Here is a 27,585-nt window from a genome sequence, read left to right on the forward strand (position 1 = left end):
GCTTTATTGGGACCGTTATATAGAGAGGTTGCTCGTAGCTTTCAGTATCACTCTGGCACATCTGGGACTTCCAGCTAGAATTTGTGAATTCATTAAAGCAGCATCCAATTTAAGAGACAGCCAAGCCCGGCACCTGTGCATTTTCACCTGCATGCCGTTCCACTCAGTGAGTAAAGAGTATTAATGTTTCAAACACCAGGGGAAATGACTGGAAGGTTCTCCTGACTGTAGATGAAGTGAGAAGCTATTTTAAAAATGAACGTTTCAGTTGAAAAAGTACAGTATATTCTAAGTTATATAATTATGCTCTTATCTGTTTATTATAATCTTCACAATGAACAAATATGTCAATCCCTAAGCATTGCAAGCATCTCTCAATTTAAATTTGAAAGGATCTTTGTCAAAAGTTGAGCTAAAGGCACTAGGATTGTGAGAAAAGCTTCCCTAACCGTGACTGTGATCCATGTTCTAAATCAGCTTGTATTTCTGGCTGAAGCTCTGCATGCCTCATGACCTTTGATAGTGTACTGTGCCTCTCCTAGTTCTGTGGTTCATGTTATGAACTCCACTAGGCGTCTGAAACCGTTTGGCAGGCACTAAGTGATCCTTAGATTACCACATCTGCTGCCCGATGGTTACTGTACTGTATGTGGGCCATGCAGATGTACTACTGAACTTACTGTGGAGTAATGATGTGATCATCTACACTGATAAATCACCTTCCCAATCAATAAGAACAACATTGATTTATTACACAAAAAGGAATGCATTTAAAGTTTTAGGAGATAGATCAGTGTAATAGTTTTACACTTTTGTTTCATTTTCTCTCTTTGACGCCAGCCTACAGTAGCTAATAGGCTCCATAGACTTTGCACTAACAGCAGGGATATGATTAGGTTCTCCCCAGAAACACACCAGGCCTGTCTCTGTCTCTAATTAAGTACCCACACTGCTAGAGAAGGTATGGTGAGCCTGGGGACTTCTCTTTAAAAGTGCTGTACTCACAGATTGGAACTTCATTGCTGTGCTGTTTGAGATGAATTACAGGCAGAGGGTATGTGTCATCATTAATGATATATGCATTTTGATTCTGTTATCATATAGGCCAGTTTTGATTTTTTTATTATGGTGTTATGGTAATGTTTAATAGGAGTCGATATAATGTATGTGTCCCACATTTCTATGTGCATGTGTGTACGTATTCTTGACATTTATCTGTCTTCGTTTACTGCTTGTTAGATAATATTGGAAACATATTGGTTTATTCCACACCAATGACATCATGCATAACCAAATTCGTTAACATCCCAACACTGAGGCAGCCGCAGCTCTTGCTTCGCCCTTCAAGCACTTCAGGTTCCATCTTCTTCCATTTATTTTGTTCTGGATGTAGTCGGAGTCCAGCTCCCAGAAGGCTTGCTGGACCACAGTGGAGTTTCAGTAGGAGCTTCTGATCCAAAACAACCATGCTGCAGCAGCAGATTAGACATGGAGTTTAGACAGAGTTTCTCAGGTGCCAGCCCAACCCAACCCAGCACTGTCCTAGATGTCTATTCTGCGTGGCTTCCCTCACTGCTGCAGCTTAGCCGAGGTGTCTGTCAGCACGGCAGGCGAGAAAGATTTGCGTGGGCAGCCTTAAGTGAATTTAGCTGTTTCTCCTCAGCGCTGTGGTCGCTGGCTGGCCCGACCTGCTTTATGGGAGAGTGCATAATGTATGATCCCTTATTGATGTCACTTGTTGAATCCACTTCAATCATTGTAGATGAAGGCGAGGAGACAGGTTAAAGAAGGATATTTAAGCCTTGGGACAACTGAGACATGGATTTTGTGCCACTGGGCAAGACAAAAGACTTAAGAGCCTTTGAACGGGGTATGGTAGTAGGTGCTAGGCGCACCAGTTTGAGTGTAGTTAAGAACTGCAACGCTGCTGGGTTTGTCACTCAACAGTTTCCCGTGGGTGTCAAGAATGGTCCACCACCCAAAGCACATCCAGTCACCTTTACACAACTGTTGGAAGCACAACTGTTGGAATGCTCTATTGATTTAATGACATTCATTGTTGACCAGTTGAAGAAGGATTTTATTGAAATGAATAACACGATTAGAGACAAACGCACAGCTCTACAAATAGCTGTTAATGATGATGGCATATTCAATGAACTGATAAAAACTAACCAAGCGCTCCAGGACAAGTTGTCTACAGAAATAAACTTAAAATCAAGAAATTCAACCAAGGCAAAAAAGACAAGGCCGAGGATAGAGTCTACTTCTGGAGAAACCCTGACAGGGGAGGTCCTGCTCCTCCTCTCCATGGCAGACGCAGGGGGGATGCCGCTTCCTTCAATCCACCCCCGTCGGATCAACGCTCCACAACCAGCGCCTCATCGGCTTCCAGTGGTAGTTTTTTATTCAACGAGAGACTGGACGGACGGAAGGGCGGAGGAGGCCGCAGGCACGCGCATTGTAGAGATGCCACACCCGACGGGGTAAGAAGAAACGACTATCAGAGGCAGAGGAGACCGTTCACACGGTCCCAGAACCCACGGGACTGAGTGTCTTTAATTTATCAAGCAAGATATTGAGCCCTGCCCATGTCTCTTTGCTTAATAAAGGGTTATCTTTTGTGCCTACAACCCAGTGCAACCATTTTGATGTTAAGGTAGACAAGTTTTTTAGAAACATCCGTTTAAGGGAATACTTTAGCTCCCCTAATTCTGACACTTCCATTGAACCAGTAGGTTGCTCTCCTGCACATACTCCGACTCCTAGAGTTATTTTATACCTCCAGCCAATCGCAAAAATATTCCACACGAGGGCAGTATTGAAGCTATGGAACATTTTCTTCTGCAACGTGACCCTAACGAACTACCTTCCAGTGCATGCATTATAACATTGGCTGAAATACTACTCACACATAACTATTTCATGTTTCTAAATGATTTCTTCATTCAGACGAAGGGCACTGCTCTGGGATCCCCCATGGCTCCTAACTATGCTAATTTGTATGTGGGTTACATGGAGAAACAGTCTATTTTCAATCCTCTCAAAGGTGTTTTCTTGCCTCACATCATTATTTGGAAACGGTATATTGATGATATTTTTGTTCTATGGAGGGGTGATGCAAAACAGCTCCAGGCGTTCCATGTTTTTCTTAACTCCTGTTCTGATCCTTTGAGATTTACTATGCAATCTGACACACGTCAAATCAGTTTTCTTGATATTCTGATCTTGTGTGAAGATAATGTTCTATACACTGATCTTTACAGGAAGCCTGCTGATCTTAACAGTTTGTCACCCACTTCCCTTGAAAAATAGTTTGCCCTACAGCCAATTCTGTCGAATCAAAAGAATTTGCAAAAAACAATCAGATTTCGACAGAAATATGGCTGAGACGCAAAGAATGTTCAAGGAGAGGGGCTACAAAAATGATCAGATTAATATTGCCATTGAGGAAATTCAAAACAAAACGAGACATGACCTTTTTCAAGGTCAGTCTCGCAAAAAGACGCATTCTTGTGTTCTAACTACCCACTATTCAAAGCGTTCTGAACAAATGAAGGGAATCGTTCACAAACATTGGCACATTCTAAAATCCGATGATAGTCTCGGTAATGTGTTTTCGGACCTTCCTTTGGTCGTATTCTCGCGGGGCAGAAATCTCAGAGACCAATTGGTACACTCTGATTTACCACCCCAAGATAGTCCTGAACAAAGTCTATTTGCGCCCCTACTGGATGGAAATTACAAATGTAATGGCTGTGCTCAATGCAATGGCACTTATAAATGTAGAGCGTTCAAACACCCACAAACAGGGAAATCGATCCCAATCAAAGGTGTTATTACGTGCTCCACTAAGGCAGTTATTTATCTTATAACTTGCCCTTGTGGTAAAAATTATGTGGGTAAAACAAAGCGCGAATTAAAAGTACGTATCTCAGAGCATCGTAGCACCATTAGGTGTAAAAACTTTACTTACCCAGTTGCGGCCCACTTCTTAGAGGCAGGCCCCTCAATTTCATCTCTTCGTCTCGATTTCGTCTCCCTCCCTAGGAGAGGGGGTGACCTTGATAATTTATTGTTAAAACGAGAGGCTGCCTGGATCTTTAACTTAAAGACCCTTGCTCCCTTCGGTCTCAACGTAGACTTTGATCTGAAGCCATTCTTGTGATTATTGTGACTTTGCCATTGTAATTGTTTGTAAGCTTGTGTAGTCAAATGAATGTATGATCGTATGCTATCCATTTGTTGTTTGTATGCTGTGCTTTGTATGCCATTTTAATATTTGATAATTAACCAATGATATTAGGCCACTCTTGGCCATGATTACAGACACCTGTGTCTTTTGACACTACATAAACAAGTCATCCCGCAGTGTTTGTGATTATACCCTGATGAAGACAGCTTGGCTGTCGAAACGTTGGAAATTACATTTTTGCATCTGAGCTCCTAGAGTGTGCGGCTCTCTGTTATTTTCAAGGAAGCATTGGAGTCGACATGGGCCAGCATCCCTGTGGAATGCTTTTGACACCTTGTAGAGTCCATGCCCCGACAAACTGAGGCAAAGGGGGGTGCAAATGAATAATAGAAAGGTGTTTGTAATGTTTTTTACACTCAGTGTATAATGAATGCAAGGAGCAGAGTGGACAAACATGGAGTCAATGAATTAAGAGATCTTGTTGGACGTACTTTAAAAAAAAAAATGTTACCTTTATTTCACTAGGCAAGTCAGTTAAGAACAATGACAGCCTAGGAACAGTGGGTTAACTGCCTGTTCAGGGGCAGAATGACAGATTTGTACCTTGTCAGCTCGGGGATTTGAAGTTGCAATCTTTGGGTTACTAGTCCAATGCTCTAACCACTGGCCTACCCTGCCGCCCAACTTACCATAGTCAGCATTAAGGAAATCTGATGTGAATGTGCACTGAGCATGTACATCTTGTTGTCATCTATTTTCATCTGGTTTGTTTGTTTTTCCTCCCCAATTTCGATCTTGTTTCATCGCTGCAACTCCCCAACGGGCTCGGGATGCGAAGGTCGAGTCATGCATTCCCCGAAACGTGACCTGCCAAACAGTGCTTCTTAACTTCATCCTACCCCCTCCTTTTTCGAACATTCTGTTAAAAATCGCGCAACATTTCAGCGTCCTGCTACTCATGCCAGGAATATAGTATATGCATATGATTAGTATGTGTGGATAGAAAACACTCTGAAGTTTCTAAAACTGGTTAAATCACGGCTGTGACTATAACAGAGCGTGTGTTTCATCGAAAAGCGCAAGAAAAACTGGTCATGTATTTCATGTATTGTTTAAAGGAAACCAAATTTAATATGGACACGGATGCAATTCCTACAGCTTCCACACGATGTCGCCATTTTCATTGACAAAAATCCTTTGAGACATTACCAATAGATCCGTCATTCTATCCAGCCTACAACAATCGATTTTGGAAGATTGAAAAATGGACATTGTTTTCTTGAGTAGCTGCTATTGAATACAGATCGCCCAGTGATCAATTTGATCGCTTATTAACGTTTACAAATACCTAAAGTTGGGTTACAAAGTAGGTTGAAGTGTTTTGTCAAAGAATATAGGCAACTTATATAATTTTTAAAAATGACGTTGCGTGTTGGAAGAGAGCTTTTTTCCTGAAGCAGACAGGCTATACAAATGGATATTTTGGGCATTCATGGACGGATTTAATCGGGAAAAAGACCAATTTGTGATGTTTATGGGACATATAGGAGTGCCAACAAAGAATATCATCAAAGGTAATGAATGTTTTATATTTTATTTCTGCGTTTTTGTGTAGCGCCGGCTACGCTAATTATTTTGTTTACGTCGCCTTCAGGCATTTTGGGGTGTTGCATGCTATCAGATAATAGCTTCTCATGCTTTCGCCGAAAAGCATTTTAAAAATCTGACTTGTTGGCTAGATTCACAACGAGTGTAGCTTTAATTCAATACCCTGCATGTGTATTTTAATGAACGTTTGAGTTTTAACGAGTACATTTAGCATTTAGCGTAGCGCATTTGCATTTCCAGGTGCCATCCAGGATCAAGAAGTTAACACCCGCCCACCTAACCCGGAAGCCAGCCACACCAATGTGTCGGAGGAAACATTGATCAACTAACGACGAGGTCAGCCTGCAGGTCCCCAGCCCGCCACAAGGAGTCGCTAGAATGCAATGAGTCAAGTAAATCCCTAAGTAAAGCCCCCCCGAATCCAGGTCTGTAGTGATGCCTCTAGCACTGCAGTGCCTTAACCCGCTGCTCCACTCGGAAGGCCCTTGATTATGTTTTGATGGTGAAAATTAGACACAGCGTGTTATCGAACCAAAATAGACTATACCTCTCAATTGTGGTCTGAAAAAAGATTTTTATAATTTAATGTTCCAGTGTGATGATCCACGGAGCTATAATTGTGACTACTGTACAGCTTGGCAGTTCCCCAGGAACGTCTCTCTTTGATCTGTCCATCTGACGTCACTACAGCTAACAGTGCCATACCTTTGACTGATGGTCAGAGTGAAGTGGACTACAACTCACATACATCACTAGATGATGATGACATGCTTATTTGTCATAAGAGCCCATGACATCAGAGAGTAGCCTGATACCAGATCCCAGTACAAAATGGCGCCGACAGAGAGGGTCGCCTCGCTTCGAGTTCTTAGGAAGCTATGCAGTATTTTGTTTTTTTATGTATTACTTCTTACATTGTTACCCAAGGAAATCTTAAGTCTTATTACACACAGCTGGGAAAAACTATTGGATATAAGACCAACGTCATCTTACCAACATTACAACCAGGAATATGACTTTCCCGAAGCGGATCCTCTGATCGGACCACCACCCAGGACAATGGATCTAATCCCAGTAGCCGATCCAAAACAACGGTGCCGCAGATGGAGCGGCCTCCTGGTCAGGCTCCGTAGACGTGCACATCGCTCACCACTCCCTAGCATACTACTCGCCAATGTCCAGTCTCTTGACAACAAGGTAGATTAAATTCGAGCAAGGGTTGGCTTCCAGAGAGACATCAGAGATTGTAACATTCTCTGTTTCACAGAAACATGGCTCTCTCGGGATATGTTGTCAGAATCGGTTAAGCCACCGGGATTCTCCATGCATCGTGCCAACAAAGATAAACACCTCTCTGGGAAGAGGAAGGGCGGGGTGTATGCTTTATGATTAACGACTCATGGTGTAATCATAGCAACATACAGGAACTCAAGTCCTTCTGCTCACCCGACCTAGAATTCCTTACAATCAAATGCCAACCATTTTACCTACCAAAAGAATTCTCGTCATTTATAGTCACAGCTGTGTACATTCCCCCTCAAGTGAACACCAAGACAGCCCTCAAGGAAATTCACTGGACTCTATGTAAACTGGAAACTATATATCCAGAGGCTGCATTTATTGTAGCTGGTGATTTTAACAAAGCAAATTTGAGAACAAAGCTACCTAAATTCTATCAGCATATTGATTGCATGACACGCAGGGCTAATAATCTCGACCACTGCTACTCTAACTTCCGTGATGCATACAAGGCCCACCCCCGCCCTCCCTTTGGCAAATCCGACCATGACGCGATCTTGCTCATTCCATGTTATAGCCAGAAACTCAAACAGGATGTAACAGTGAGAGGAACCATTCAACACTGGTCTAACCAATCGGAAGCCACGCTTCAAGATTGTTTTGGTTACACAGACTGGAATATGTTCCGGTCAATCCCAGAGAACTACATTGACCTATACGGTGACTCGGTGAGTGTGTTTATAAAGAAGTGCATTGGAGATGTTATACCCACTGTGACTATTAAAACCTACTTTATCAGAAACCGTGGATGGATGGTGGGATTCACGCAAAACTGAAAGCTCGATCCACTGCATTTAACCATGGAAAGATGACTGGAAATATGGCTGAATATAAGCAGTGTAGTTATTCCCTCCGCAAGGCAATCAAACAAGTAAAATGCCAGTACAGGGACAAGGTGGAGTCGCAATTCAACAGCTCAGACACGCTATGTGGCAGGGTCTAGAGGAAATCACGGACTACAAAAACACAAACAGCCACGACACGAACACAGACGTCACGCTTCCAGACAAACTAAACACCTTCTTAGCCCGCTTTGAGGATAATACAGTGCCACCGTCAACACAATTCAGTGCCAACATTCAACACCATAGTACCCTCCAAGCTCATCATCAAGCTGGAGGCCCTGGGTCTCAACCCCGCCTTGTGCAACTGGGTCCTGGACTTTCTGACTGGCCGCCCCCAGGTGGTGAATCTAGGAAACAACATCTCCACTTCGCTGACACTCAACACTGGGGCCCCACAAGGGTGTGTGCTCAGCCCTCTCCTGTACTCTCTGTTCACCCATGACTGCATCTCCATGCATGCCTCCAACTCAATCATCAAGTTTGCAGACGACACAACAGTAGTGGGCTTGATCATCAACAACGACAAGACAGCATACAGGGAGGAGGTGAGGGCACTCAGAGTGTGGTGTCAAGAAAACAACATCTCACTCAACGTCAACAAAACAAGGGAGATGATTGTGGACTTCAGCAAACAGCAGAGGGTGCACCCCCTATCCACATCGAAAGGACCGCAGTGGAGAAGGTGGAAAGTTTTAAGTTCCTGGGCGTACACATCACAGACAAACTGAAATGGTCCACCCACACAGACAGTGTGGTGAAGAAGGCGCAACAGCGCCTCTTCAACCTCAGGAGACTGAAGAAATTTATGTTGTCACCCAAAACCCTGACAAACTTTTACAGGTGCACAATCAAGAGCGTCCTGTCGGGCTGTATCACAGCCTTGTACAGCAACGGCACCACCCTCAACCGCAAGGCTCTCCAGAGGGTGGTGCGGTCTGCACAACGCATCACCGGGAAAAAGTACCTGCCCTCCATGACACCTACAGCACCCGATGTCACAGGAAGGCCAAAAAGATCATCAAGGACAACAACCACCCGAGCCACTGCCTGTTCACACCGCTTCCATCCAGAAGGAGAGGTCAGTACAGGTGCGTCAAAGCTGGGACCGAGAGACTGAAAAACAGCTTATATCTCAAGCCATCAAACTGCTAAACTGCAATCACTAACTCAGAGAGGTTGCTGCCTACATTGAGACCCAATCGCAGGACACTTTAATAAATGGATCACTAGTCACTTTAAACAATGCCACTTTAAATAATGTTTACATATTTTACATTACTCATATCACATGTTTATGCTGTATTTTATACCATCTATTGCATCTTGCCTATGCCGCTCGGCCATTGCTGATCCATATACTTATATGTGCATATTCTCATTCGCCCCTTTGGATTTGTGCGTATTAGGTAGTTGTTGGGGAATTGTTCGATTACTTGTTAGATATTACTTGCCTGTCAGAACTAGAATCACAAGCATTTCGCTACACTCGCATTAACATCTGCTAACCATGTGTATGTGACCAATAACATTTGATTTGACTTTGTGCTGTCTTGCCAACTCCTTGTCAATGAGTGATCATGCTAACGTTAGTAGGCATTATTATTAACACCTGTTTGTTGACTTGTCTTCATTGGCAGGATCTCCAACGAACACTCTCCGAAGCTGCAGATCAGGAGCCACAGCTACCTGCGGGCGGTGAGTGAAGTTTCCATCAATAGGAGCCTGGACACCCTGGACCCCAAAGGGCTCCTGGACCCCAAAGCGCTGCTCTCCTCACCCCAATACCGCTCGCGAAACGAGAGTTACATGAGGGCTATGAGCACCATCAGCCAGGTTGGTGCTCCCGGCATTACGTCACCTTCTCTGGTGCTACGTCTGTGCAAGGGAGGAAAGTCACATCAAGTCAAAGTCAAATCAGTCATGAAATCAGCCACAAATTCATCTCTCCAGCGATGAGATGAATTGTATTTCAAACCAGTTTCAATGTCAATGTTCAGCCCTCAACCATCAAGAGTCAACTTAAAGAGAAGTAAAATTAATCTACCATTCCATTTACCATATATCCTCTCTAGAGTTTGGAAGAATACACAGCCTTTAAAGCCAGTTGTGCATTGTTTTATAGTATTTTGAAGATAGCATAACATAATAAATCATTATAAAAACCCGAAACCATTATCATATTACCTCCATACTGTATGTCATGCACATTACTTCATGTTACTCTTAGCTAAAGAAACATTTAAATATTGATTCAAATATAATAATCAAATTATTGTACAATAATCTATTCCAAGGACATTGTAGATACAAAAGTATTTTCAGAATAAACTAGTCACACAAAATATTTCTAATGAGTGACCTTTTGCTTTTCATGTCTGTAATTACAAATATAACTCACTGAACAATCATGTTTCAAATCTGTGAAATCTCCCAAACTAAAATGCGATAAAGATTTGGATTAAGGATCAGTATTCACCAACTGTTTCTTGTTTAATACCCACCCTCAGTTATCAGTGAAAATCAGATGGGATTACAATCATCTCAGCATTAGTGTTGCCAAAAGCCCCTCAAGCTCTTGTCTTTTGGTGCTTTAGACCATATCCAAAGCATCTTTATCCCACCCTAACCTACAGTATGTTATTAAACCATCTTAGATGCTCTGGCTCTTGTCTTACCTTTTCTCAATTTGTCTTTTCTCGAAGATCCAAGGTTACTTTTATGTGTTTTGGCGTTGAGGAGAGAGGATAACAGGAATAGAGGAAACACAAGTTGAGAAGGGAATGCCCAACTCCTTGCTTCAATAATGCAGAGCTCTGTTTTAGACCCTAAATTAAATATCCTCATCATCCCAAACAATCTCTTCATTGCACTTGCTTGTTCTCCAATTAACATTGACCCTCACGCTCCCATTCCCTCTGACTCTTCCTCCTGTTGCTACTGCTGCATTGTGGTTCCTCTTTTTCTTCTGTAGTTCTCTTCCTTACTTCTCCTAATGATTTCAGATGTGTTTACTCTGCCCCTCAGCATTGAATGTGCACGGCTATTAAACTCTAGGTAAGTGGCTCTTCTATGGTGCGTTCTCCAGGTTAGGGTACTGATATTTGGATGTCCGGTTGTGCTGCACCCCCTCTCTCCCCCATCGTCCCCGACACCCTGCCCCCTTGCAGGTGAGTGAGGTGGAGGTGAACGGGCAGATAGAGCAGGTGTGTGAGCAGGTGTACAGTGAGATGGAGTCGCAGGCCATGGATGCGTTGGACCTGCCCATGCCGAGCTGCTTCCGCATGCGTAGAAACAGCTACGTGAGGGCCATGGACCAGGGCTGCTCAGAGGATGACGGGATGTCCCTGCTGCCCTCCTCACCCCCCAGGACCACCACCACCACCGTCAGGACCATCCAGAGCAGCACAGGTCAGTCGGTTTATCACTCTTTGAATACACACGGAGTAGTCACAGGTCAGTCTAGATCTGTTGCTCTGTTTATCTGGCGAGTCAAAATATGCACTGCTCAACCATACCACTGTCCACGGTAGAAAATGTCAGTGTCTTCTCAATCACCCTTTAAATCACCTCCAGCAGGAGTAAATGTCTACTGGCTAGCAAAAACCAATGCTGCTGCACAGACCAATAAAGGTCAATGTCTCCACTGGATCACCATTAATACACACCACCATCACTATGGAAACCCTCAAGAGCACCACAGTTTGGTGTGTTTATCCCTTTCACAACACATATTGATCTACTGTACCAACACTGTCAGGGAACCACATACCAGCAAAGGTCAATGCCAAGAAAGACTCTCTCCACAGCAGCACAGTACTGTATGTTCACCTGACTCCCAAAGCATACACCACACAACACAATGTCATAGCAGCACTAAGCCTGAGGATCTTTGCTGTCTTTGTAAGCAGGAGGATGAAGAGCCTGAGGATTGTCACTGCTGTATCTCTTTGATAGATGATTATTTGAGTGCTATGGACAAAACATGGCTTCTTGCCTGGTCCAGTCCACATGAGCAACATAAGCATCTCTCCCTGGTATTTTAAACCATTATTATTATATCCACAACATTTCAAAACAGAGCTGGTGTGTGGAATAGGTTTGGAGAAATGTCGCACATTTCTAAAATGTGGTTAATTAAGGGATCTGAAGAAATTCCCCTTTTATAATTGGTTTTAATTCTGGCATTGTGTACATGCTTACAAGGAGAGAAAAAAGAAATGTTCTGTAATGAATAGCATGCTATCTGAGATACAGTATGTATTTATATGATAAGGACTCTCTGAAGTTTACTGTTATCAAGTTATTTATAAAAAATGAAAGCATGTTTTTATAATTTCACTGAAATGCTTCAAGCGTCTTCATCAAATGTAGAGACTGCCCCGTCAGATGAGTCCCAGATGTCAGTGCTGATTTGAGTCGAACTTCCTGCTACTTAGTTTGACTGTTCCTCTGGGAATTCTTAGATTGTTATCCTAGTGGTAATCCACTGACAGCAAGGTTCAGTTTGACATCCCAGGATGAAACGTTGAGAGATGTCTCTGTAGTCCCAGAAAATTATCACCTGGACCCTTTACCATATTCTAAATGAAAACAAATGTATTTTGGCAATAATTGTTATATTTATAGATAACCATAAAAGGACAGATACCATGCAGAGGTGGAATGAAATAATAACAGAACTGTAAAGGACCGAACTCTCTAACTGACGTTGAGTTGTGTTGTCTTGTGAAAACAAAATGAAGGTGGCATTTGCTTATCTTCAGGTTTATCTCTTGAAACTGAGAAAGCTTGAGTACTGGAGCAACAAATACTTCAGATATGCATAGTTGATGAAAAATAAGCTAGGCACAATCTTCTAAAACAAATAAATAATAAAGGCAGTATTTGACTTCCCCTTCAACTCTTTGCTGGTGCTGCATGTCTGAATGAAGATTGCCACTTTCCGTCCTGCTGCTCTCTGCGCCTGGGGCTAGTCAAGGCAGACATATGGGCTGGACCCACAGGAGAGCTGCTTGGGCAAGTGGAGAAAAGAGAGAAAAAGAAAACAAGGGACATGGGATGAGAGAACGTGTGGAGGGAAGTTTCTGGACTAGTTAATCTTTCATGATGGCCGTTGGGTCTGAGTGAAAACATCAAGCTGGCATTTGTGTCCCGTCCCGACTCTGCCGTCAGCTCTCCACAATAACTCGAGATATTGAGCTGTGTGGGGGATCAGAGGCTGCTCTCATCAGTTGGATGCCCAGATCTAGTTTGCATGTTAGAAGAATGGGCCTGAGAGTGATACTGTTTTTCATTTTACTGTATTTGGGTACAGAAGCTGTATATGTTTTTGATATACTCTGTACAGTACAGGTATGTTATTGTTCATGCAACAAACCTTTTCATCTTTATTCCTCTTTAAACTGACCTATGATGTCCTTGTCCATATTAAATAAAAGCCGTCGAAGCAGATTTCTAATGAGGCAGCAGAGTAATTAGGCGTTAGGGGAGCATGGCCCTGAAAGAGGTCATCCCCAGTTAAGAGCCAGACTAAGACATCTAAAGCCCATGCAAATCACTTCCCCTTTATGGCCCATGCAAATCACTTCCCATTGCATCTCTGATATCTTATTTTCCCACCATTTATAATTTCCCCAACCATTTCAAAAGGCTCTAAACGCAGACAAGCCATTTTATTTTTAGATAAATCTGCCTAAGAGTAATTCTATTGATATGAACATCCTTTGTAAACCTTGCGTGTGAATTGAAAACAGCAGCAACGACGTCATGAACTGTTTTGTAAGGAGTAGAGGCAGAATAGGGAGTCAGCCTCAGAGTACGGCCCTGACAAAACCTTGCGGTGTTGTGAGGAAAAGGGGTTTGGTCCACAAGGTTTTGAGGCAGCCAACCTCATCAGAGTGAGGCCCTGACATTGACGTGATGCTTGGTGTGGAGTGGAGGGAGTGGTGTGGTGTGGACAGAGATGGGCAGTATTTCTGTTACATGTATTTGAAATAGTATTTTGTAATTTGTATTAGACTGGGCTGAACTACAATCCAATGTGTTTTGTAACAAGATAACTTCCAGCGCTGTAATTTGTATTTTCAAAATACTAAATACTTTTCTATACCATTTTTCTATTGTGGTTCTCCATTTTGTGTCCCCCTTTCACCCTACGTTGGTATCAGAAGTCTGCTGAATGAACTAAATATACATGTATATGTACAAATGTACAATTGCAAAGCATGCTGATATTATTATAATGAGCTCCGCACTGAAACAAGGCCAATAATAATAGCTAGTGTGCTTTGCAGGTCATTTTGGTATGTTAATTTTCATATACACTACCATTCAAAAGTTTGGGGTCACTTAGAAATGTCCTTGTTTTTGAAAGAAAAGCACATTTTTTTGTCCATTAAAATAACATCAAATTCATCAGAAATATAGTGTAGACATTGTTACTGTTGTAAATGACTATTGTAGCTGGAAATGGCTGATTTCTTATGGAATATCTACATAGGCGTACAGAGGCCCATTATCAGCAACCATCACTCCTGTGTTCCTGTGTTAGTTAATCCAAGTTGATCATTTTAAAAAGGCTAATTGATCATTAGAAAACCCTTTTGCAATTATGTTAGCACAGCTGAAACTGTTGTTCTGATTAAAGAATCAATAAAATTGGCCTTCTTTAAACTAGTTGAGTATATGGAGCATCAGCATTTGTGGGTTCGATTACAGACTCAAAATTGCCAGAAACTCAAAAACTGCCAGAAACTCAAAAACTCGTCAGTCTATTATTGTTGTGAGAAATGAAGGCATTTCCATGCGAGAAATTACCAAGAAACTGAAGATCTCGTACAACGCTGTGTTAAGTACTACTCCCTTCACAGAACAGCGCAAACTGACTAACCAGACTAAGGAGAGGAGTGGGAGGCCCCGGTGCACAACTGAGCAAGAGGACAAGTACATTAGTGTGTCTAGTTTGAGAAACAGACGCCTCACAAGTCCTCAACTGGCAGCTTCATTAAATTGTACCTGCAAAACGCCAGTCTCAACGTCAACAGTGAAGAGGCGACTCCAGGATGCTGGTCTTCTAGGCAGAGTTCCTCTGTTCAGTGTCTGTGTTCTTTTGCTCATATGAATCTTTGATTTTTATTGACCAGTCTGAGATGAGGCTTTTTCTTTGCAACTCTGCAAGTAATGTTTGGAAAATATTTGGTGAAGTGAAAAAGGAGGATGATAGCAGTGCCGGCTATGCTGTGTGTGATTGTGAGGCGCTATACAATTTCCACAGTCACAAGACGAGACTTTAAGTAGGCCTATGGCATGTCAAGGAAAATGTAGTCTACTTTCGATTCGTTAAATGGAAACTGAAAATGTTACATTGACTAACCAGAATAACCTACTGACGGCCTACACCGGCCAAACCTGGACAATGCTGGGCCAATTGTGCGCCGCCCTATGGGACTCCCAATCACGGCCGGTTGTGATACAGCCTGGATTCAAACCAGGGTGTCTGTAGTGACGCCTCCAGCACTGCGATGCAGTTTCTTAGATCGCTTAACTTTTTTTGGTTTTTAAATGCGACGCGAGTGGTGTGGTCAGCATGTTACAACCGGTCAAACTGATGTCATTTGGACATTTTCCACAAAAAAATGTATCCCGTTTGTTTTTGCTTTATTGTATTTTCTCCCCAGTCCCAAAACAGCTTTGCTCACCAAAAGATGACTGAGAAAACATTACAAATGTAAACTAGATTAAAGCATTAATTCTATCGATCTATTACATTATTCTGTTGAGCAATGGTTTATTTAGTCTTCTAGGGTAATATATGACAAAAGAGAAGCTACATGTATCTAATTAGACAAGTTGAATAACAAATAGCCTACCAAATGTCAGAAATTATAAGCAGAAACATATCTAAATCAGGCAAAACAAAATCCTGCACCCCCTGTCAAAAAATCATTCTGCAGTCTTTGCCTGTAGCCTACAGCACATTTTCTCCATTTGCTGGTTAGGGTCGGGTGCAGGCCTCAGATTTTCACTTTATCACATATAGTCGGGTGGTTGCGGATGGGTTATTAGCAATTGCAGGCGGGTGCAGGTGAACAAACAGCAGACATGCGCACCAGCAGTGCACTCAACTAAGGCAGAGATGGGTATAAATTACAAATTACAATCAGAAAATACACTAAAGACCAATGTATCAAAATAAAAAGAAAGATACAAAAATAGATATGCAAGTAGCTGGCCGAACAGCAACAACATTCTCAGTAACGGTTGCAGAAACGTCTTACTTGCTACGACTGTGATATGTTGTTGTTTATCTAACTTAGTTGAATGTACTGTCACTCTGGATAAGAGTGTCTGCTAAATGTCCAAACTGTAAATGTATATTTTAAAATGAACAGCTGCAAAGCACACTGGGTATTGTCATTGGCCTTGTTTCAGGGCGGAGCTCGTAAGAGTAATACTCAGCATGCTTTGCAATTGTTACATTTAACATTTACATCCATGGTGGTTCAGTGCCGTTTAAGATTAGGGAGGATGATTTCATTTTTTAATAATCATGGCCTTATTTCTTTTACAGCATATTGGATGACTGTCTGTCCGTCATCCAGCTCAATGTAACACTGATAGGTTTAGGCTACTACATAATACTCGAATACTCGACAACCAAGCCTACAAATGAATGTTTGTAACATAGGTGCACAGGTTGAGACAAAAAGGAGTAATGAGGCTGACGAACAGTGACACATTCAATACCACCTTGCACAATCTTACCTGCATCTAGCAAATCTAGGATGTAATCATTAGTCTAAACAGTTGCAAAATGTTAAGTTTTGCAACTAAAACAATAGTTTCTATTGAACAAATTCAGGTAGGTCCATCCCCGTTTCATTCCGTTTGTTTCTGTTTAAGAAATGTTTTGCAGCAGTTTTGGTGGAATAAATACACCCATGATCCCCCGTACACACAGTTCACTTTTATAGCAGCCATACAAACAGCATCATCACATCTGCACGCTCTCCTCCTCTCTTATTTCCCCTTCTCTTGTGGACAACAGCTGTCTGTTACCATCAAAATAAACTCTCCAAGCCCAACCTTCATACCATAACCACTACACACAGCCTACATCATTGTCACCATATTAGCTAATGTCATAGTCAATATACAGTAGCTACTAGAACTAACACATTAGTAAGCCCACAATCCAATCCATGTGTACAATCACTCAGTACCATATAGCAAGCAGTTTAGCAGTTACACCGCCAGGCCCCGGTGGTAATAAATTATTAAAACCGGAAGCTTACCTTGATTTGGAAGTGTTGGTTAGCCTTAGCACCTAGCTAACATAAATATAATTCCTCTCTGTTTGAGTCAGGTTGTTGAGTAGGCTAAATTAGCTGCATTAGCTAGCATAAGTGAAACTGAAGAAAACAAAATCCAACCAAATATCTCTCTCTCTGCTGTTTCTCCTTAATTGTTTAAGAAATGTATTGAAAACTATTGTCTTTGTTTTTGAGTCAACTACTCACCACATTTTATGCACTGCAGTGCTAGCTAGATCTATCTTATGCTTTCAGTAGATTCATTCTCTGACCCTTTGATTGGGTGAACAACATGTCAGTTCATGCTGCAAGCGCTCTGATAGGTTGGAGGATGTCATCCGGAAGTCATCAACATTACTGTGTAAGTCTATGGAAGAGGGTGAGAAAATACAAATGACAGCTTTTGAAAGTATCTTGTTACAAAATAAATTGGAGTGTAGTTCAGCCCAGTGCAATACAACATACAAAATACTCAGAAGTAATTCAAATAAGTACTGTATTGCAAATGCATGTAACAGAAATACTGCTCTCTTAACTATGGTAGATAAAAAACAACATATTACAGTCATAGCAAGTAAAACGTTTCTGTAACTGTTACTGTGATTTTTGTTGCTGTTCCGGCCAGGCTATGTAATTTCTGTATTTTAAAATACAAAATACATGTATTTTATTAAATACATTTCAAAATACAAGTGTGTTGTATTTCATTTTTTTGTAATTGTATTTTGTCATTTTTGTCTGTCCCTGGGTCTGTAGTGGAGGGAGTGGGCAATCCCAATGATGGCTAATCGCCATGGTGCTGTGAGGGAGATTTATGCATGGCTGTACTGGAGAGAGAGAGAGAGTCTGGCTTGCCAATCGGAATGAGAAATGGAGAGGAGGGACCAATCACTTATGGGAGAGTTAATGGGGAGGAATGTTGGGGCTGACATTCAGAGGGCACCTCTGTCCCTCGTACACGGGTCTGGCTCCCTGAGACATACCATCTGCCTCTTGGTATGGAAAGCAGGAGCAAAGTTGTAACTCAGGTCTCTAGGTTAGTTTAGGTGAATGCACATTACAAGGAAGCCTTGTTGAAGTCAGATACATTTGGTTCTCTTTATCTGATTAAGTAAAAAATAAGCATAGGGGTGACTGAGGTAAGTTGAGACATTATTTACATTCAGCATCATTCCGTCAAGGGAAATATAGTATTCCTATTAACAAAGGTACCTACATATATTTCAGGATGTTGTGTATTCCTGGAAATAATCAGAATTCATGTAAACATTACAGTTTTGAAAACATAGCTTGTCCAAAAAAAGTGGTCTCTTGGGGAAAGTTGAACAGCAGAACAGGGTAATTTAAGCCGCCTACACATTTCTGTACTGAATGAAATATAACCACTACTTTTTAAAACCAAGTCTATCTTTATTTCCCAAACACAATTCAACACAATCACAATATTTTTTTTGTCTTTTAATCATTTTAAGCATATTTTAACACAGGCTTAACAAACACTTTTTTTTAAACACTTTTAAAATAGGCCAGGCCCTGTTACCTCATATCCCAGCGATAATGCCTTGCATTATGCCTGTGAAGTAAACACTTCAATTTGCTCAGCTTGCCATTTGCTCAAACATTGGCTCAACTCACCCCAAGGCAAACATTTTGACTGTATTAGCCCACACAGTTACAAGGATGGACTTAAATGATCTACTTCGGTTGAGGGACAAGCATCATGAAATTAATTTGACTTAGTGAAAATCCGTTTTTTTTTTTGTTTTTTTACCTAACTTGCATATTACTTTTTCTTTTTTATGTCCTATTTTACTAGACTTGCTATGCTATCCTTCCAAGTGTTGTTAGTCATGTGAGAATGCTTGGAAAATGAGGCTATATTTTTATAGAATGTATGCAGCAGACACGATTTAGAGCTTCAGAATCCCATGACACTTTTGAAAGTGTTTTCCATCCATCGTTCCATCGTTAGTAATCTGTGACGGTTGATGTGTGTGAGTGACGCGTTTCCCTAAACAGCTGCGATGATGGGATCCCAAGAGGCCCTTGATGTGTAGCTGTGAGTGGGTGTGGGTGCTGCTACTGAAAGTAGATGTGTGATTGTACATGACATCCGTGTAATACTGGTGCAAGCTGAGCCCTAGGGCTCTGGCTGGCTCATACATACAGCAAAGGAGAGAGGGAGGAGGTAGAGGAGAGGGAGGAGGAGAGGAGAGAGAGATGAGGAGAGGAGAGAGAGATGAGGAGAGGAGAGAGGGATGAGGAGAGGAGAGGGAGGAGGAGAGAGAGATGAGGAGAGGGAGGAGGAGAGGAGAGAGAGATGAGGAGAGGAGAGAGAGATGAGGAGAGGAGAGGGAGGAGGAGAGGAGAGGAGAGGAAGGAGGAGAGGAGAGAGAGATGTGGAGAGGAGGGGATAATATTACAGCTCAGGAGTTGTGCAAGCAGAACTGTTACGAATGGATGTCTCCTGGAGTAGGACAAGAATAGTGTATGTACTGAGTGTACTCAGTGTAGGGATCAGTATTTGGGGAAAGAGAGCACTCTTAACACACTAGATGTTATTGTATTGTGTTCTTCAAGAGGCAATGCATTTACGCTAACAAACTACAGTATCTTAAAAATAGTGACCTTCGTCTCCACCAAGACAAGCAAGGCGCTAGAATACAAGTAGCTGCCATCTTACCCTAGACTATTATTTCCTCAGACACTGTTATACAGTGCAAACAACACTAGCTACAGCTGGAGAGGCACTACATGTCCAAAAGTATGTGGACACCTGCTTGTTCAACGTCGCATTCCAAAATCATGGACATTAATATGGAGATGGTACCCCCTTTGCTGCTATAACAGCCTACACTCTGCTGCGAAGGCTTTCCACTAGATGTTGGAACATTGCTGCGGGGACCTGCTTCCATTCAGCCACAAGAGCAATAGTGAGGTCGGGAACTGATGTTGGACAATTAGGCCTGGCTTGCAGTTGGCATTCCAATTCATCCCAAAGGTATTTGATGGGGTTGAGGTCAGGTCTCTGTGCAGACCAGTCAAGACCTAGCCCGAACCATGAAAAACAGCCCTAGACCATTATTCCTCTTCCACCAAACTTTACAGTTGGCACTATGCATTCGGGCTGGGGTTTTTTTTCCGCCAACCCCAGATTCGTCCTTGAACTGCCAAATGGTGAAGCGTGATTCCTCACTCCAGAGAATGCATTTCTTCTGCTCCAATGGTGGCGAGCTTTACACCACTTCACCCAACGCTTGGCATTGCATATGGTGGTCTTCGGCTTGTGTGCTGCTGCTCGGCCATGGAAACCTATTTCATGAAGCGCCAGACGAATAGTTATTGTGCTGACGTTGCTTCCAGTGGCAGTTTGGAACTCTGTAGGGAGTTACAACGGAGGGCAGACAATTTTTACACACAATTTTCTGTGTGCTTGTGTGGCCTACCACTTCGCAGCTGAGCCAATGTTGCTCCTCAACGTTTCCACTTCACAATAACAGCACTTCCAGTTGACCGGGGCAGCTCTAGCAGGGCAGAAATCTGACGAACTGACTTGTTGGAAAGGTGTCATCCTACGACGGTGCCACATAGAAATTCACTGAGCTCTTCAGTAAGGCCATTCTACTGCCAATCTTTGTCTTATGGAGATTGCATGGCTGTGTGCTCAACTTTATGCACTTGTCAGCAACGGGTGTGGCTGAAATAGCCGAATCCACTAATTTGAAGGGGTGTCCACATACTTCTGTATATATAGTGTGTTAGTCATGTGGGTCCTGTCTCTGTGCCTCATTCCCAGAAAGAAGACCACAATGGACTGAGGTCATTCCCAAGGCAGTCTGAGTAGCACTGCTGGTGGACGATTCATCTGTGTGTTCCAGCTAGGAGGCCTGCTTCACTCAGCGTCCGACCCTGCCCTGGCTCCTGCCTGTCTGTCAACCACTGTTAACCTCCAGCCTAGCAGAGCATGAATGAGGAGTCAGTCCACTGGCTACTAACTCTGAGTCTGATAAGCCTGTCCTTCCTTCCGCTGACGCTGCATGCGCCAAATCACACAAGAGGGGCTCTACTTACACTCTGACCCTGTCGAGGAATACTTAAATACTTTGAATCAGTTGAAACAGCTGAAACTGTGAATCAGTTGACAGATACTTCCTACTGCGTACTGGAGCAGAGGAGATGCATATGGGAAGAACTGTGATATACACCATATCATTTTTTATGAGAAAATTCTACATTGTAAGATGGAATGGCATTAGATTCCTGAATTACATGTAACACAGGATCATTTCTACTATGCATGTTTATTAAAGTGGCTTTATGATGCCAAAGCTGATTATTTTGATAGATGTATGCTTTGGTGGCAGTGGAGATGGGGGCGTGGCAGTGGAGATGGGGGCGTGGCAGTGGAGATGGGGGCGTGTTAAATGTTGAAGTCCTTTAGCAGTTTGGAGGTCTTTTAACACTTTGCTCCATGTTTCACATCTCCCCTTTCACAAGGGCTCACACAGACAAGAACGAGCTGACATTGTGGGCAATTAAAAGGAAATGGTTGTCATGGCACTTCTTGTTACAATGGATTTACCTGTCCGCAGGGACCTTCAGCGTGGTTTATACCGTACTTCACCAACTTCATATTTAGCTTTTACTATGATTATAATTACCTCTCTTGAAGTAAGAAAGCGCTGTGTCATACTCACTCAAGGTCTCAATCTGTTCTCTTGGCTCCTTACTCATAGTCTTAATTCTGTACATTCCCACATAGTGCTGGTGACAGAGAATAGCAAAGGTAGAGATTAGTCTAAATAACTCAAGCAACAGTGTTTTGTAAGCCGCCATGTTTGTTGTTGTTTTCTATGTAGGACGGTCCTAATTAGAAGACGACTTGGCTAATGAGCTTTCTCTCCCCTGCAACGTATACAGTACGACACATTTCACATGAGTACATACTTCCACCTACACTGCCTGCTGAGTGATCATGCATGGCTGAATACAAGACATTAAGAATTCAACATGGCTCTCAAGTGTTATACATCGTCCATCTCTGTTCTTCTGTAGCAGAGAGGGAGGGAACACACAGCCACTTACTGTAGGGAGGGAACACACAGCCACTCTGTTCTTCCGGCGCCGACAGAGATGGCCGCCTCGCTTCGCGTTCCTAGGAAACTATGCAGTTTTTTGTTTTTTTAGGTGTTATTTCTTACATTAGTACCCCAGGTCATCTTAGGTTTCATTACATACAGTCGAGAAGAACTACTGAATATAAGATCAGCGTCAACTCACCATCAGTACGACCAAGAATATGTTTTTCGCGACGCGGATCCTGTGTTCTGCCTTACAAACAGGACAACGGAGTGGATTCCATGCAGCGACCCAAAAAAACGACTCCGATAAAAAGGGAAACGAGGCGGTCTTCTGGTCAGACTCCGGAGACGGGCACACCGTGCACCACTCCCTAGCATACTTCTTGCCAATGTCCAGTCTCTTGACAACAAGGTTGATGAAATCCGAGCAAGGGTAGCATTCCAGAGGGACATCAGAGACTGCAACGTTCTTTGCTTCACGGAAACATGGCTCACTGGAGAGACGCTATCCGAGGCGGTGCAGCCAACGGGTTTCTCCACGCATCGCGGAGACAGAAACAAACATCTTTCTGGTAAGAAGAGGGGCGGAGGCGTATGCCTTATGGCTAACGTGACATGGTGTGATGAAAGAAACATACAGTAACTCAAATCCTTCTGTTCACCTGATTTAGAATTCCTCACAATCAAATGTAGACCGCATTATCTACCAAGAGAATTCTCTTCGATTATAATCACAGCCGTATATATCCCCCCCAAGCAGACACATCGATGGCTCTGAACAAACTTTATTTAACTCTCTGCAAACTGGAAACGATTTATCCGGAGGCTGCATTCATTGTAGCTGGGGATTTTAACAAGGCTAATCTGAAAACAAGACTCCCTAAATTTTATCAGCATATCGATTGCGCAACCAGGGGTGGAAAGACCTTGGATCATTGTTACTCTAACTTCCGCGACGCATATAAGGCCCTGCCCCGCCCCCCTTTCGGAAAAGCTGACCACGACTCCATTTTGTTGATCCCTGCCTACAGACAGAAACTAAAACAAGAGGCTCCCACGCTGAGGTCTGTCCAACGCTGGTCCGACCAAGCTGACTCCACACTCCAAGACTGCTTCCATCACGTGGACTGGGACATGTTTCGTATTGCGTCAGATAACAATATTGACGAATACGCTGATTCGGTGTGCGAGTTCATTAGAACGTGCGTTGAAGATGTCGTTCCCATAGCAACGATTAAAACATTCCCTAACCAGAAACCGTGGATTGATGGCAGCATTCGTGTGGAACTGAAAGCGCGAACCACTGCTTTTAATCAGGGCAAGGTGTCTGGTAACATGACCGAATACAAACAGTGCAGCTATTCCCTCCGCAAGGCTATCAAACAAGCTAAGCGTCAGTACAGAGACAAAGTAGAATCTCAATTCAACGGCTCAGACACAAGAGGCATGTGGCAGGGTCTACAGTCAATCACGGACTACAGGAAGAAATCCAGCCCAGTCACGGACCAGGATGTCTTGCTCCCAGGCAGACTAAATAACTTTTTTGCCCGCTTTGAGGACAATACAGTGCCACTGACACGGCCTGCAACGAAAACATGCGGTCTCTCCTTCACTGCAGCCGAGGTGAGTAAAACATTTAAACGTGTTAACCCTCGCAAGGCTGCAGGCCCAGACGGCATCCCCAGCCGCGCCCTCAGAGCATGCGCAGACCAGCTGGCCGGTGTGTTTACGGACATATTCAATCAATCCCTATACCAGTCTGCTGTTCCCACATGCTTCAAGAGGGCCACCATTGTTCCTGTTCCCAAGAAAGCTAAGGTAACTGAGCTAAACGACTACCGCCCCGTAGCACTCACATCCGTCATCATGAAGTGCTTTGAGAGACTAGTAAAGGACCATATCACCTCCACCCTACCTGACACCCTAGACCCACTCCAATTTGCTTACCGCCCAAATAGGTCCACAGACGATGCAATCTCAACCACACTGCACACTGCCCTAACCCATCTGGACAAGAGGAATACCTATGTGAGAATGCTGTTCAACGACTACAGCTCGGCATTCAACACCATAGTACCCTCCAAGCTCGTCATCAAGCTCGAGACCCTGGGTCTCGACCCCGCCCTGTGCAACTGGGTACTGGACTTCCTGACGGGCCGCCCCCAGGTGGTGAGGGTAGGCAACAACATCTCCTCAACGCTGATCCTCAACACTGGGGCCCCACAAGGATGCGTTCTGAGCCCTCTCCTGTACTCCCTGTTCACCCACGACTGCGTGGCCACGCACGCCTCCAACTCAATCATCAAGTTTGCGGACGACACAACAGTGGTAGGCTTGATTACCAACAACGACGAGACGGCCTACAGGGAGGAGGTGAGGGCCCTCGGAGTGTGGTGTCAGGAAAATAACCTCACACTCAAGGTCAACAAAACTAAGGAGATTATTGTGGACTTCAGGAAACAGCAGAGGGAACACCCCCCGATCCACATCGATGGAACAGTAGTGGAGAGGGTAGCAAGTTTTAAGTTCCTCGGCATACACATCACAGACAAACTGAATTGGTCCACTCACACAGACAGCATCGTGAAGAAGGCGCAGCAGCGCCTCTTCAACCTCAGGAGGCTGAAGAAATTCGGCTTGTCACCAAAAGCACTCACAAACTTCTACAGATGCACAATCGAGAGCATCCTGTCGGGCTGTATCACCGCCTGGTACGGCAACTGCTCCACCCTCAACCGTAAGGCTCTCCAGAGGGTAGTGAGGTCTGCACAACGCATCACCGGGGGCAAACTACCTGCCCTCCAGGACACCTACACCACCCGATGTCACAGGAAGGCCATAAAGATCATCAAGGACATCAACCACCCGAGCCACTGCCTGTTCACCCCGCTATCATCCAGAAGGCGAGGTCAGTACAGGTGCATCAAAGCTGGGACCGAGAGACTGAAAAACAGCTTCTATCTCAAGGCCATCAGACTGTTAAACAGCCACCACTAACATTGAGTGGCTGCTGCCAAAAAACTGACAATGACACTGACTCACTCCAGCCACTTTAATAATGGGAATTGATAGGAAATGATGTAAATATATCACTAGCCACTTTAAACAACGCTACCTTATATAATGTTACTTACCCTACATTATTCATCTCATATGCATACGTATATACTGTACTCTATATCATCGACTGCATCCTTATGTAATACATGTATCACTAGCCACTTTAACTATGCCACTTTGTTTACATACTCATCTCATATGTATATACTGTACTCGATATCATCTACTGTATCTTGCCTATGCCGCTCTGTACCATCACTCATTCACATATCCTTATGTACATATTCTTTATCCCCTTACACTGTGTATAAGACAGTAGTTTTGGAATTGTTAGTTAGATTACTTGTTGGTTATTACTGCATTGTCGGAACTAGAAGCACAAGCATTTCGCTACACTCGCATTAACATCTGCTAACCATGTGTATGTGACAATTAAAATTTGATTTGATTTGTAGGGAGGGAACACACAGCCACTTACTGTAGGGAGGGAACACACAGCCACTTACTGTAGGGAGGGAACACACAGCTACTTACTGTAGGGAGGGAACACACATTCACTTACTGTAGGGAGGGAACACACAGCCACTTACTGTAGGGAGGGAACACACAGCCACTTACTGTAGGGAGGGAACACACAGTCACTTACTGTAGGGAGGGAACACACAGCCACTTACTGTAGGGAGGGAACACACAGCCACTTACTGTAGGGAGGGAACGCACAGCCACTTACTGTAGGGAGGGAACGCACAGCCACTTACTGTAGGGAGGGAACGCACAGCCACTTACTGTAGGGAGGGAACGCACAGTCACTTACTGTAGGGAGGGAACGCACAGCCACTTACTGTAGGGAGGGAACGCACAGCCACTTACTGTAGGGAGGGAACGCACAGCCACTTACTGTAGGGAGGGAACACACAGCCACTTACTGTAGGGAGGGAACACACAGCCACTTACTGTAGGGAGGGAACGCACAGCCACTTACTGTAGGGAGGGAACACACAGCCACTTACTGTAGGGAGGGAACGCACAGCCACTTACTGTAGGGAGGGAACACACAGCCACTTACTGTAGGGAGGGAACACACAGCCACTTACTGTAGGGAGGGAACGCACAGCCACTTACTGTAGGGAGGGAACGCACAGCCACTTACTGTAGGGAGGGAACACACAGCCACTTACTGTAGGGAGGGAACGCACAGCCACTTACTGTAGGGAGGGAACGCACAGCCACTTACTGTAGGGAGGGAACACACAGCCACTTACTGTAGGGAGGGAACGCACAGCCACTTACTGTAGGGAGGGAACGCACAGCCACTTACTGTAGGGAGGGAACGCACAGCCACTTACTGTAGGGAGGGAACGCACAGCCACTTACTGTAGGGAGGGAACACACAGCCACTTTTTTAAATCATTATTATAATTATTTTTTTAACTGTCTTGTTCAGGGGCAGAATGACATATTTTTTTTTGCCTTGTCAGCTCGGGATTCGATCTTGCAACCTTTCGGTTACCAGTCCAACGCTCTAACCACTAGTTTACCTGCCGCCCCTTACTTACTGTAGGGAGGGAACACACATATCTGTGCTGCCTGTCCGTGAAATGGAGACTGATTGTGTGGCTGAGATGGATTATCTTCTGGCAGTGTCGGTGTCATTCACCCTGTCCTCTAAGAAAGACCAGGGTTAGTTGGCTCTGTTGGGGACCTGTCCTCTAAGAAAGACCAGGGTTCTGAGCCCTCTCCTGTACTCCCTGTTCACCCACGACTGCGTGGCCACGCACGCCTCCAACTCAATCATCAAGTTTGCGGACGACACAACAGTGGTAGGCTTGATTACCAACAACGACGAGACGGCCTACAGGGAGGAGGTGAGGGCCCTCGGAGTGTGGTGTCAGGAAAATAACCTCACACTCAACGTCAACAAAACTAAGGAGATGATTGTGGACTTCAGGAAACAGCAGAGGGAACACCCCCCTATCCACATCGATGGAACAGTAGTGGAGAGGGTAGTAAGTTTTAAGTTCCTCGGCATACACATCACAGACAAACTGAATTGGTCCACTCACACAGACAGCATCGTGAAGAAGGCGCAGCAGCGCCTCTTCAACCTCAGGAGGCTGAAGAAATTCGGCTTGTCACCAAAAGCACTCACAAACTTCTACAGATGCACAATCGAGAGCATCCTGGCG

At 43.8% G+C, this 27,585-nt stretch overlaps 1 protein-coding gene across 6 annotated transcripts in view; it reads left to right on the forward strand.

Moving 5' to 3' along the window:
- LOC139387200 (discs, large (Drosophila) homolog-associated protein 1a) overlaps window positions 1–27,585 on the forward strand; it is a 117,745-nt gene that overhangs the window by 77,957 nt on the left and 12,203 nt on the right. For 5 of the 6 annotated variants that reach the window (XR_011629138.1, XM_071133269.1, XM_071133270.1 and 2 more), the window contains exons 5-6: window positions 9,585–9,780; window positions 11,115–11,355. Coding sequence is in view for 5 of the 6 variants with exons in the window: in XM_071133269.1 (XP_070989370.1) it covers window positions 9,585–9,780; window positions 11,115–11,355 (437 nt within the window). In the remaining variant the exon portion in view is untranslated. The remainder of the gene's footprint in view (window positions 1–9,584; window positions 9,781–11,114; window positions 11,356–27,585) is intronic. The other variant, XM_071133272.1, reaches the window with a different exon arrangement.

The sequence above is a fragment of the Oncorhynchus clarkii genome, chromosome 28 (genome assembly GCF_045791955.1).
Source record: "Oncorhynchus clarkii lewisi isolate Uvic-CL-2024 chromosome 28, UVic_Ocla_1.0, whole genome shotgun sequence".
Taxonomy (NCBI): domain Eukaryota; kingdom Metazoa; phylum Chordata; class Actinopteri; order Salmoniformes; family Salmonidae; genus Oncorhynchus; species Oncorhynchus clarkii.